Consider the following 14,023-nt stretch of genomic DNA (forward strand, 5'->3'; position numbering starts at 1 on the left):
GAGAGAGATCCATCGGGTCGCAGCCTGTGAGGGGACTTGGCCAGGCCCCCACCAGCAGAGGTAGTAGGTGGTAAACTGGGTATTAGAGAGGCTTATCTGGCCTCACCTTTATCATGGGCTTTATCAAGAACCTACATTGATATGGGCGACCCTACCCTCTTCTACCATCACACCTGTCCATCAACATCATCCTCCAACATCCAACACCACATCCATCCCATTCATCCAGACCACCACCACACCATCCTATGCTATCCACCTCATCATATACTACGCCTCTATCTAACTCATTTCGCTTGTAACCTATACTGTATCATGGAGTCTTGTAATTGCTGTACCCAGTAACTAAACTGTTTATCATATTATCTGCCGGAGAATTTTACCTTTGACATGTTTTTTCGTTTTCTTTTTTTTTTTTATCAAACCAAAACTCCTCCTACCCCCCTCTACACACACATACACACACACACACACACACACACACACACACACACACACACACACACATTAATATTCATGTAAACATGTGCTTAATGTGTCTTATCTATACACAGACATGTATGTTTATCAATAAACCGTTCTCTCTCTCTCTCTCTCTCTCTCTCTCTCTCTCTCTCTCTCTCTCTCTCTCTCTCTCTCTCTCTCTCTCTCTCTCTGTGTGTGTGTTTGTATGTCTCTGTCTGTCTGTCCATCATTAATCAAATACTAACGGCGAGGGATCCCATATTTCTGCTTTCTGGATGGCGATCTACCTCGACCGTCAGCCACCTCGCCCCTCGACGCTCTCCACCAGTTACCATCTACATATCGTCGACGCTCTGCCAATTATCACCTACATATCGCTTCCAACAAATGAAAAAAAAAAAAAAATCGCATCCTGAAATATTTACTGTGCAGTCTCCTGAAAAAAAAAAAAATACGATTGGCATGAAAGTAACAATGTTATTCATGTTATGATATCTACGTTATATATATATATATATATATATATATATATATATATATATATATATATATATATATATATATATATATATATATATATATATATATTCCTCCATTAGTGCGTCGTCCACAGTGGATAGAAACAAGCAGTGGCGAGGGGTACAAAGGAGGGAAGGATGCTTAAAGTGGCCCTGAAGACCAGCACTGGGAGTTATGTGCCACTCCTGTAGACAGACGCCTTCCCTTGATCTTCACCTCCCACTCCTAATCCCTCTCCATCCACGTCCCTAATCCCTATTCCCTGTGCTATTCATCTCCCACAAATGTACACAGCTGTTGTCATGGACACAATCAATCACTTGGTAGAAATTAAAAATCAATATAGCGAACGTGGGCAAATTCTTGGTTGAATTTGCTATATGACTGAAAAACTAGGGAGGGAGCTCTTTAGCGCAGTACCCCCTAGCGGGACGCCTTGAAGCCGAGGAGAAAAGACTGCCAACCACCACCGCCTCCTCCTCTCCGTGAGGCCAGGGTCATCTTCCTCATTCCTGCCTGAGCATGACCCCCTCCATGTCTCATCCTAACCTCTGACCTTTCAATGAAAAACACAAAGATAAATGTACAGAGTTCCAAGACTTTCCTACACGACAGCTGCCATGTACGGCGTTTCAGGTATCCAAGCAGCTTAAAAATGACAAAAGAAACGACTGCCAAAGATACGTAAATTTCGAATGCGTTTTCTTCAATGAATGACCCAAGTCTTTTCAACAGACGAGACTTAATTCGTTACAGGTGATGGAGAGGGAAATCTTGCGAGACCAGGCGAACGATTGTGCGATCATATGTCATACCTAACTGTCAGCTCTGACCGCACGCGCATGCACGCGCTGAACGCATCGACTCATAAACGTACGCACGTATGCACAACGAAGGAGGGTGGCAGAAGAGGCTTCGGGACGGTGATCAACAATTCTTTTGCTGTACATGTACAGACTAACATCAATTTACTGTGTTACGGAAGAGGTTATTTCTCTTGCACTATAGCATGAGGTAGCCACCCTCGCGTGAGATAGCCTGGTATTCCCCCTAACCCTCTGAAACTAAGCTATAGTAGCCACGGGCCGTACAGTCGTGCTTAAGAAGTTAACATGTGAAACCGAGCAGGTACAAAGCTCCTTGTCCATATACACAATCAGACGTGCACAGCTAGGCAGGCCCAAATATATGCACGCATATCAATTAACGGGTGTTACCGGACTCCGCCTCCACGTATATATATATATATATATATATATATATATATATATATATATATATATATATATATACCACATGTGTGAAGTCAACTTCGAAGATATATCGCCATCAGTCAAGGAATACAGTCGCTTCGAGAACCTTCTTACTCGAAGGATTTCAAAACTTCTTAACTCCTACATGGAATGTAGTTTCGAATCCTCAGGAATCCCATTAAAGTTGTCCTGGGGTGTTTGTATATTGATACTTATATCAAAAAAAAAAAATTATGATAAACAAACACTGTTGAACATGCAGCAGACATTTATATTAACATCTAATTTATTTTCAAAAGCAGACAAGTTTATGCTTGCATGAAATAATTTTTTAATAATGTTATAATTTTGGCATAATTAATTACCGTTTTATCATTTTTGGTATAAGACATTACCGTTTTTTCATTATATCACCAAATGCTTAAAAAAAAAAATTACTACAATGGAAGATGGGAAACTAAAGAAAACGGATACTTCTGGCCAAATCCAACTAAACTTGTTGTTGCCCAAGACTGGTGGAGGAGACCCACCTGGGGATCACATCATCAGGTTTCAGCCAACGACGGCTCCACCTCCAGCTGCTCAAGGCCAACATGTTCGAGTCGCTGGTGTCGAGTTGCAGTCTTACAGATACTAATCAAGAGGACGAGATCGATATTCTCATTTTATAACATTACAGAATTCAGGTTATCGTGTCAGGGATGGCTACAGTAAACCCAGACGACTGACTGACTCTCTCTCTCTCTCTCTCTCTCTCTCTGGAAGACCAAACAGACTGTTAGCCACACCTGTTCTATGCAAGACTCGAAGTCAAGCCCAGCATAGGCCACCAGACTAGACAAGCTGACCTTGACTCCGTCTGATTCACTTTAGCTTGCCACTGCTCGTCCACTTTACCACACGACGTCTTTAATCTAAGAAACAAGATAAGATAAGATTAGATAAGATAAGGTGTTTTTAGTGTCAAATTGCAAACGTGAATAACTGCTTTATGAACACTTACAATGAGGCGACGTCCGTAGATAACCACAGGACCCATTTTCTACGCCTCCTGCAGCTCTGAGTCTGCACTTCACACACGGGGGCAGAAATACTTGGTGGATTCATGTAGAGGGAGAAGGTCCTGGAGTACCCTGTACTCCTTTTCGTCCACAAACAATGGTATAGCCTAGGTGAAGTGATCTTTCATTCGCGGTATATATATATATATATATATATATATATATATATATATATATATATATATATATATATATATGTGTGTGTGTGTGTGTGTGTGTGTGTGTGTGTGTGTGTGTGTGTGTGTATACTGCACCAGTTATGAAATATAAACAACCGCTTCCAACACTCTTGCCATCACTCAGAATCATAATCATACTCTTCTCGCAACCTACCACGCACATATATACAAACCCTCGTAATGATAACACAAAGGCCGTTCCTTCACCGAAGCTAATCTAAGACTACCAGAGAACAAATGAAGTGTGATTAATCATGAAGAGGCAACTAGGGACTCTAAACGCCGCCACTTTAGGCTTAACGTGCGGGGCGTTGTTATAACTGCCCTCGGCTGTTATATAAACTGTCACAAGATGGACATAGAGACTTGTTGGTTGTACCCTCTGTTACGGCAGGCCTCTAGGAGGGGTGCCTGATACGGGCAGTTTGCGGGGAACAGCCCACAACATTTCCGAACTGAACCCAGGAATTGTATACCTCACCAGAGACGAAGCGATCGTCAGGTGTTTTTTGTTTATTTTCCCGTAACTTATTTTTTTTTGTTATGTTTGGGTAGGGTATAAGTGTCTGAAACCCTTGAATATGATTTTATGATCCTTGAACACGACGCTACGAACCTTTTTTTTTTTCATGACAGTACGATCCTTGAGCACGACGGTACGTTCCTTTTTCATGACGGTACGATCCCTTAAGCACGACGGTACAACCTTTAAGCACGACGGTACGATCCCATAAGCACGACGGTACGATCCCTTATGCACGACGGTACGATCCCTTGAGCACGACGGTACGACCCAAAAGCACGACGGTACGATCCCTTGAGCACGACGGTACGATCCCATAAGCACGACGGTACGATCCCTTGAGCACGACGGTACGACCCATAAGCACGACGGTGCGATCCCTTGAGCACGACGGTACGACCCATAAGCACGACGGTACGATCCCTTGAGCACGACGGTACGACCCATAAGCACGACGGTACGATCCCTTATGCACGACGGTACGACCCATTAGCTCGACGGTACGATCCTTGAACACCATGGAACTACCCTATGAGGTACGATGCCTCCGGCTTTTGAATTGAATCTTAAAAGGTTGTTTGGCTATCATACACAAGGGTCGTATCGTCGTGCTTATCATAGAGTCGTACCGTCCACATCACTGGTCGTACCTTTGTGTCCTATGCAGCAAACGTTCAGGTAAATAACAGTTCAACGTAACACAAATCTAACCCCCCGGGAGATACCACTATAATGGTCCTTCATTAACTTCCTATTACAATAATCATCTACCATCACGTGTACCACGATATTGTGATCATGGTAATCACTCTTAAGATATTCGACTTTCATCCGTGAAGATCTTCCACCACGACGGCATCAGGTTCAAATATTCTTTGTTTTTCAGGTAGTGGACTATTTTGTGACCTGGAGACATCTTCAAAGTGGACTGCCGGAGGTGATTTACTTCGCGGGGAAGATCTTCCTTTTCCTTTTTCCTCGGCGGCACAACAATGGTAAGTGAAGCTTCGCCCAGACGAGGAGGTAGGTCTGTGTACGCCGTATGTCGTGCGTTAATACCGACCTATGTAGCCTGAGGCGGAGGAAGGTTAACTGATCAAGAGGTTAATTACGGATATCAATAACCATATTTCTTATCTCAATATATATATATATATATATATATATATATATATATATATATATATATATATATATATATATTTACTTGTTTTGCTTTATCGCTGTCTCCCGCGTTAGCGAGGAAGCGCAAGGAAACAGACGAAAGAATAGTTCAACCCAACCACATAAACATGTATATACATACACGTCCACACACGCAAATATACATACCTATACATCTCAACGTATACATATATATATATACACACACAGACATATGCATATATACACATGTACATAATTCATACTGTCTGCCTTTATTCATTCCCATCGCTACCCCGCTATATGTATATACATATACGCGGAAGGGAAAAGCAAGAGGCGTAGTGTACACCAGTGAGGAGCGCCATAGTCCATCCGTTCAACGTCTGCAGAACCTTTGCCCATCCCCTGGTCTACTAGTGAGACTAGGACAAGTTATATAACAAGAGAAATGTGTAATATGGCGAACAGTGGCACTGTTTATTCATGAGAACGACGCACGACGGCACGACCCTCTAAGCACGACGATACAATCCCTGGGAGAATGAACGCTGGAACTGTCGACCTGGTCATAAAGGGTTAACTCCAAGGGGTCACACCAATCATAAATCCAAGAGCCGTGACCCTCCACCTCAAAATGATTAATATAAACGATTTTTTTGTATACACTTTAATTACTTTTTTTTTTTATCCAGATAAAGAATAAGTATCACGAATTTACGCAACACTCATCTTACATCATCATCATGGTTGGGGGAAGGCGGGAGACGCAGATGAACCTGAGCGAGGTTATGCTACTAAAAACTGACCACAGACACTTGGCAGTCATGATCCACCCGAGGGCATGACCCACACAGCCATCCTCAGCCTTCAGCACGACGGTTCGAATCTTGAACTCGACGGCACGAACGATGCGCATGACGGTACGAAACTTTAGCATGGTTGTACGATCCTTGTGCATGACGGTACGAAACTTTGGTATGACTCTACGAACCTTGAGCTCGAAAGAACGATCCTAGAGCAGGACGGTACGATCCTTGAAGACAACGGTACGGTCTTTGAGCAGGACGGTACGATCCTTGAAGACAACGGTACGGTCTTTGAGCAGGATGGTACGATCCTTGAAGACAACGGTACGGCCTTTGAGCAGGACGGTACGATCCTTGAAGACAACGGTACGGTCTTTGAGCAGGACGGTACGATCCTTGAAGACAACGGTACGGTCTTTGAGCAGGACGGTACGATCCTTGAAGACAACGGTACGGCCTTTGAGCAGGACGGTACGATCCTTGAAGACAACGGTACGGTCTTTGAGCAGAACGGTACAATCCTTGAAGACAACGGTACGGTCTTTGAGCAGGACGGTACGATCCTTGAAGACAACGGTACGGTCTTTGAGCAGGACGGTGCGATCTCTGAACACAACGGAACGGTCTTCGAATATGACGGTACGAAAACGAGCACGACGGTACGACTTTTGAACACGACGTACGTTCCTTTAAACTTGAGGGTACGATCCACAATCACGACGGTACGATCCCTGGGTATGATGGACTGTCCTTTGACCTGACACATGAAATTTAGGGTCATAGGCCACGCAAAGCAAAGCAAATGATTTGCCCCGTCGACCTCAAGGGTCGACCTGTCGTCCTCCGAAGTCGCGCCGTCGTGCTCAAAGGAGCGTACCATCCCGCTCAAGCGTTCGTACCGTCGTGCACGTCAGGCCCAATGTCATCAGACACTTCCTGTAGAGGGAGTCACTCATTCGTCACGCTTCGGCCGTCACCTCACGGATGCGTGATGAAGACGATACGGAATCGTCCTCTGCGTGTCTGTTCGTGACCCCCACGTCGCTTTCCACGACCCACGAAGGCGTAAGGTAAAGTCCTTGATGTGGCACGAACCAGCGAACTACAAGGATTTCTTGACACAATCCTTCTTACAATGACATCTCTTCGAATTACTTTAATAAGTTATATATATATATATATATATATATATATATATATATATATATATATATATATATATATATATATATATATATATATATATATGTGTGTGTGTGTGTGTGTGTGTGTGTGTGTGTGTGTGTGTGTGTTTTAATGCATTACACATGACAGCTAGAAACTGAGTGTGAACGAATGTGGCCTTTGTTGTCTTTTCCTGGCGTTAACCTCGCGCGCGTGCGGGGGAGGGGTGTCATTTCATGTGGCGGGGTGGCGACGGGATGAATAAAGGCAGCAAGTATGAATCATGTACATGCGTATATATGTATATGTCTGTGTATGTATATATATGAATACGTTGAAATGTCTAGGTATGTATATGTGCGTGTGTGGACGTATGTATATACAAGTGTATGTGGGTGGGTTGGGCCATTCTTTCGTCTGTTTCCTTGCGTTACCTCGCTGACGCGGGAGACAGCGACAAAGTATAATAAAAAAAAAAATTGTATATATACACACATATATATATATATATATATATATATATATATATATATATATATATATATATATATATATATATATAAATTGCTAATGATCAGAAAGACCTATCAGTGGATGACGAAGGGAGGTTATCGCACTTCCTTTTAATAAAGCAATGCTTTGCCTCACAGATAAGGAGCCTGCAATTATCACAAGCAATAATAAGAGCTGAATGGGAGTCGGTATGTCTGATCCCTTGCCTGAATTGCCTCAAGAACAGGTACGGATGAACCATGGATGGAGCGAGAAGAGCGCGTGGGTGATGGTAACCGTGAGCTCACACGACCTAAGGGAAGATGCTCAAGGAAGAATATGAAAATCTGTTCTACGACCTGGAAATATGACCAGGTCGTAAAGCAGACAGTAAGGTGACTCAACCCCGCCCAATAAGAGACCTTAACATAACCTTAACCCGCTGAACACGACGGCACGACCCTTTGAGCACAACGGTACGACCATTGAACACGACGGCACGATCCTTGAACACGATGGCACGACCCTTTGAGCACAACCGTACGACCACTGAGCAACAACGGCACGACCCTCGAGCACGACAGGATGACCCTTGAGCACAGCTGTGCGACCCTTGAACACGACGATGGCCATCGACATGACCCTAAGGCCTTGGCTATCATATCCAATGGTCGTATCATCGAGCTCAAGGGCTGCCTAGTTAAAGACTTTGTTTATGTCTTCCAAATGATGATTCATATCATTTTTTTCATACTATTCGCCATTGCCCGCGTTAGCGAGGAAGCGTTAAGAACAGAGGACTGAGCCTTTGAGGGAAATCCTCACTTGGCCTCCTTCTCCATTCCTTCCTTTGTTGCGTCTGCGTCAATGTCAGATTTGAGAATGAGGGACAGGACAGGAGGTCTTAGGAAAGATGCCAGAGTCTCGACTTCCTCCCCTCCTGGGGATATCGAGTGCCTTACTTTATGAAGACTTTGAGTTCCTCCAGTCCAGACTTCGGGGTGTCTGAGTGCACGGCAATGTGCTCTCAAAACAGCCCTCTCGAAATCTTGTGCTGAGGTGGTGATACCTGCTACGTGTAACGTGCACTCGGGGGATCACTAGAAGTGTGTTGGGTCATTTATCTTTAATGTGGTTTGTGGTAGACTGAATACCACCGATTCATAATGTCTTGTTCGTATCTCATTCATCTCCTCCTGGCTGTCGTCTGTAAAAAAAATATATCTACCTCTGCCATAAGTAGGCCAATGGAGTTTGTGGTCCTGGATATGCGTTTTGCATATGAGAAAAAGTCATTTGAGTTATTCTTTAATTCATTCATGGCTTTTTAATTCTTTAATCAATTCCTGTGTTGCGGAAGACATTTTAAGTTAGTGGTTTATGCCCGATAATCTACTTACACATTTACATTCTCTACCACACGGACGAGAAATCCATTACTAACTTTATGAAGCGGGACTTTATACACGACAGTCCATTCCTGAACTGGACGTATCTTCAGTGGTGTCCATGTCGCGTAGAAAGCAGTCCTCAAGGTCAGTGTGAGATATGGCTTACACAACGTAAACACACACACACACACACACACACACACACACACACACACATACACACACACATACACACACACACTCAGTCCTGACTGACGCTCTGCGCATCACGGGTGTACTGCGCATCACTGGGGGCGTACGATACGAAACGTGAGGTGCGTTCTGCGCGTCAATGGCTCTACTGCGCATCGTCCAAGACAGAAGTTTCGTATCGTTTACCCACAGTTTAGTGACGTGGGCTCGTCTTGTATAAGTAGTGTGGTGGTCTTGGTAATTCCAGGTCATGTGCTGTTAGCCACTTAAGGACGACGAGGGATACGACCCTTTTGATTACGAGGGTACGACCCTTTCTGAACACGAGGGTACGACCCTTGAGAATGACTATACGACCCTTGAGCTGAACGGTACGGCCCTTGAGCATGACGGCCGTGGCATTCGGTTTTTTTGTGTATACCTGACCCTTAAGGGCAAGGTCAAAGGCCAGGCCAAGCATACCTAAGGGTCGTGCCATCGTACTCAAGGGGTTAAGTGATGAACGACTTTACTACAGTCGTTATGACTGTACGTAACATGAGTACTTTATGTATTTTTCCCTAACGCGTCATCATCATGACTCAAAACCCCGTAAATTCAACCACCCACAACACTCATCACTATGATTAACATCTCTATCCCTCTCATCTTAATTGTCCTTGATAATGAGTCAATTTCCCGTCTCTCGAACCACCACCAATGGCTGTTAAGGGTCACGGTAAGATAAGGAGGTCATGAGATTCGCATGAGCGTAAACATCAACACCAGAGTGATAATACAGGAAGGGAGTGAGAATTTCCAGCTTTAGCCCGGCGCCCTCATTCCCTCTCTCTCTCCCTCCACCGCACTGCTCTACCCTCAACCTCCTCGCCCCTCTTGGTCGTCGTCGCCTCATTCCACGACACACGCGGGGAGATTACGTGGGTAGTAATCTATTCTCCCACGCCCCACACCTCTCGTCCTCTCCTCTCCCCGCATCCCCGGAGATAATCACCGGCCATACCGAAGGCAAACAGCACCACCCCCTCAACACCACGTACTGACTGGCCCAGGGTACCTCTCTCTCTCTCTCTCTCTCTCTCTCTCTCTCTCTCTCTCTCTCTCTCTCTCTCTCTCTCTCTCTCGTAGCTCGCATCTACAGCACTAGATCCAGAACGCTATCATCTTTCTACCTACCTGGTGTGTGTGTGTGTGGGGGGAGAGAGAGAGAGAGAGAGAGAGAGAGAGAGAGAGAGAGAGAGAGAGAGAGAGAGAGAGAGAGAGAGAGAGAGCACTATAAATATGGCAATCAATTGTATTAGGTTTCAAGTTTTCCGAAATGATAAAGGAAATCGTATCACGCAAACAGAAGCAAACACACAGACACACAGACACACACACACACACACACACACACACAGTATAACCTGCAGCGTCGCAGTGATAAATTTTCAGAGGAGACGTTATTGCCCTGTACTGGGGGGACGGGGAGGCTAACGTACTTGGTGAGGAGGAGGAGGAGGAGAGGAGGAGGAGGAGGAGGAGGAAGAGAAGAAGGGAATGAGGGAGGAGAAGAAAGTAGAAAGAAGAAGAGCAGAAAGAGGAGGAAAAAGAGGAGTAAGGTAGGTAAAGGAAAACGAAGGAAAAAAGAAGAGGAAGAAGAAGAAGAAGAAGAAGAAGAAGAAGAAGAAGAAGAAGAAGAAGAAGAAGAAAAAGAAGAAGAAGAAGAAGAAGGAGAAGAAGAAGAAGAAGAAGAAGAAGAAGAAGAAGAAGAAGAAGAAAAGGAGGAGGAGGAGGACACATGGGAGGAACACGCCTGGGCGGAACCTGTTTGATCCTTTTGTCTTTCATTTTCCCTCCCTGGAGACGCCTCCTGCTGGTGGCGACGTCGTCGGCCTGTAATTCCCGTGGTCGTCCACCCTCAAGCCGCTGGGGCGTGTCGGACGACCAAGGTCTCCATCATGGGATCTACCGACATCTCTCACCGTCACTGTCTCGATGTACGCACGCGAACCACCTGTTTATTGTCCATGTGTGTGTGTGTGTGTGTGTGTGTGTGTTTATGTCTCATGTTTTTTATACCTACGTCTGTGGGTGTTGCCGGCCTCTGTCCGTGTGTCCCAGTGTTGTACCTTCCACTCGCGGACCTTCGTATATTGGCAGTACTCAGGGGTGGCTCTGCCTGCACCACAGCTTCTGCGAAAGACGACAGACTACGAGCGGCGAAGGAGGGGGGGCCTCCCATGTTGGTCGCCGACCCTGCTCTCCTCCATGACACATTTTCGTTCTGAGTGATGACTGTGTTGAGAGGACTTAACCAGAGTTCGCCACTCCCCCGCCCCCCCAAATCTTTTATGGCTTTAACCAGAGTTCGTCCTTCGTTTCGAGACCTTTAACCAGAGTTCGTCCTTCATTTCGAGACCTTTAACCAGAGTTCGTCCTTCGTTTCGAGACCTTTAACCAGAGTTCGTCCTTCATTTCGAGACCTTTAACCAGAGTTCGTTCTTATTTGAGATCTTTAACCAGAATACGTTCTCCTACTGAGACCTTTAACCAGAGTTCGTTGTCATTAGAGACCATTATCCGGAGTTCGCTCTCACCGAAGGCTTTAACCAGCGTTCGTTCTCACTGAGGAACTCTAAAGACAGGCCGCTCATACACTCCCATTCCCACATTACATCAAACTTCTCTCTTTTTTTTTTTTTTCTTTTACTTCCAACCGATCTGAAATTCACAACTAGATGTCAGCCTTCACGTCATCTATAATCAAGGCAGAGTTAATAGCCCCCATGATTACCTCACCGTCCATTACCTGGCCAGGAACTAATGGTCTCCCACATGAGTCGTATCCCCAATATTGTCCTAAACTTTCCTGATGACTTTCTACTGACGTGGACGACATGCAAGAGATCGCTGAGGGAACCCGCCAGTGCATTTGAGGTCCCCTGAGCACAGATGAGTTCAGCTGCGACCACAATACGTGATTCGAGTTTACGGTGTGTCGTGTGTAGAACCCCATCTAAGGTGCGGCGTTCCCCAAGGGCAACCTAGACGATCCTGGGTGACAACTGAGAGCGCTGTAGTAGTATCGAACACCATAACCCACGCTAACCTATATACTGGGTTCAACCCCATCTGAGGTGCGGTGTTCCCCAAGGCCAACCTAGACGATCCTGGGTGACAACTGAGAGCGCTGTAGTAGTATCGAACACCATAACCCACGCTAACCTAGCCCAGGTACCAGTACTTTAGCCATGACACCGTCTATATAACCCAAGATAGCCTAAATGAGTATGAGAGTAGGTATTTGAACCCAGGTACCGTCCAGGTCAACCCACGCGGCGGCAAATGACACTAGGTGGTAGTGTCGTCCTAGTAGTGACCAGGCGCCGCCCTGGTCTACCTGTCGCGGCTGCAGGAGGAGGAGGAGGAAGAGAAAGAGGAAGAGGAGGAGGTGATGATGATAAAAGTCCACCTCACTTCCCTTATCACCAGCGTGGGTCACTCCCCCGCCTGGTGCCTCTTGCCTCACACCCTCTCCTCACTACACACGTCACCGGGGAAGGTAACCACCGCCGTGGGCTGGCGTGGGTCACGAGCGACCACCTCCTCCAGGGGTAATCAAGGTGTTCTCCCGCGGTTCTAACTGTACTGGTGGGAACCCTCGTAGATACGGAAGGTGGGGATACACACGTGGCTCTGAGTGTTACTAGGTTGGAGCCACGGGTGTATCTGAGGATGATGAGGTGTATTTGAGTATACCAGGGTGTATTTGAGTATACCAGGATGTATTTGAGTATGCCAGGGTGTATTTGAGTATACCAGGATGTATTTGAGTATGCCAGGGTGTATTTGAGTATACCAGGATGTATTTGAGTATACCAGGGTGTATTTGAGTATAACAAGGTGTATTTGAGCATACCAGGATGTATTTGAGTATACCAGGAGGTATTTGAGTATACCAGGGTGTATTTGAGTATACCAGGATGTATTTGAGTATACCTAGGTGTATTTGAGTATACCAGAGTGTATTTGAGTATACCAGGATGTATTTGAGTATGCCAGGGTGTATTTGAGTATACCAGGGTGTATTTGAGTATACCAGGGTGTATTTGAGTATAGCAGGATGTATCTGAGTATACCAGGGTGTATTTGAGTATACCAGGGTGTATTTGAGTATACCAGGATGTATTTGAGTATACCAGGGTGTATCTGAGTATACCAGGAGGTATTTGAGTATACCAGGGTGTATTTGAGTATACCAGAGTGTATTGAGTTTCCTAGGGTGTATCCGAGTATACCAGGGTGTATTTGACTATACCAGCGTATTTGAGTATACCAGGGTGTATTTGAGTATACCAAGATGTATGTGAGTATACCAGGGTATATTTGAGTATACCAGGGTGTATTTGAGTATACCAGTGTATTGAGTTTCCTAGGGTGTATCTGAGTATACCAAAGTGTATTTGAGTATACCAGGGTGTATTTGAGTACACCAGGGTGTATCTGAGTATACCAGGATGTATTTGAGTATACCACAGTGTATTGAGTTTCCTAGGGTGTATCCGAGTATACCAGGGTGTATTTGACTATACCAGCGTATTTGAGTATACCAGGGTGTATTTGAGTATACCAAGATGTATTTGAGTATACCAGGGTATATCTGAGTATACCAGGGTGTATTTGAGTATACCAGAGTGTATTGAGTTTCCTAGGGTGTATCTGAGTATACCAAAGTGTATTTGAGTATACCAGGGTGTATTTGAGTATACCAGGGTGAATTTGAGTATATGTCAATGTATTTCAATCAAGGCCCGGTCTGATGTGTCTTTTGTACCGTGACTGGAGACTCT

General features: G+C 45.1%; 2 protein-coding genes across 2 annotated transcripts in view; both read right to left on the minus strand.

Annotated features, from left to right (window-relative positions):
* The window catches only part of LOC139746021 (rho GTPase-activating protein conundrum-like), a 361,826-nt gene that overhangs the window by 135,167 nt on the left and 212,636 nt on the right, over positions 1-14,023 (minus strand). The gene's annotated exons all lie outside the window — the stretch shown is intronic.
* The window catches only part of LOC139746022 (uncharacterized), a 238,593-nt gene continuing 227,075 nt past the window's right edge, over positions 2,506-14,023 (minus strand). Inside the window, exon 6 of the mRNA XM_071656824.1 lies at positions 2,506-3,151. Coding sequence (XP_071512925.1) covers positions 3,031-3,151 — 121 coding nt within the window. The 3' untranslated portion in view covers positions 2,506-3,030. The remainder of the gene's footprint in view (positions 3,152-14,023) is intronic.

Source organism: Panulirus ornatus, chromosome 63, assembly GCF_036320965.1.
Source record: "Panulirus ornatus isolate Po-2019 chromosome 63, ASM3632096v1, whole genome shotgun sequence".
Classification (NCBI taxonomy): domain Eukaryota; kingdom Metazoa; phylum Arthropoda; class Malacostraca; order Decapoda; family Palinuridae; genus Panulirus; species Panulirus ornatus.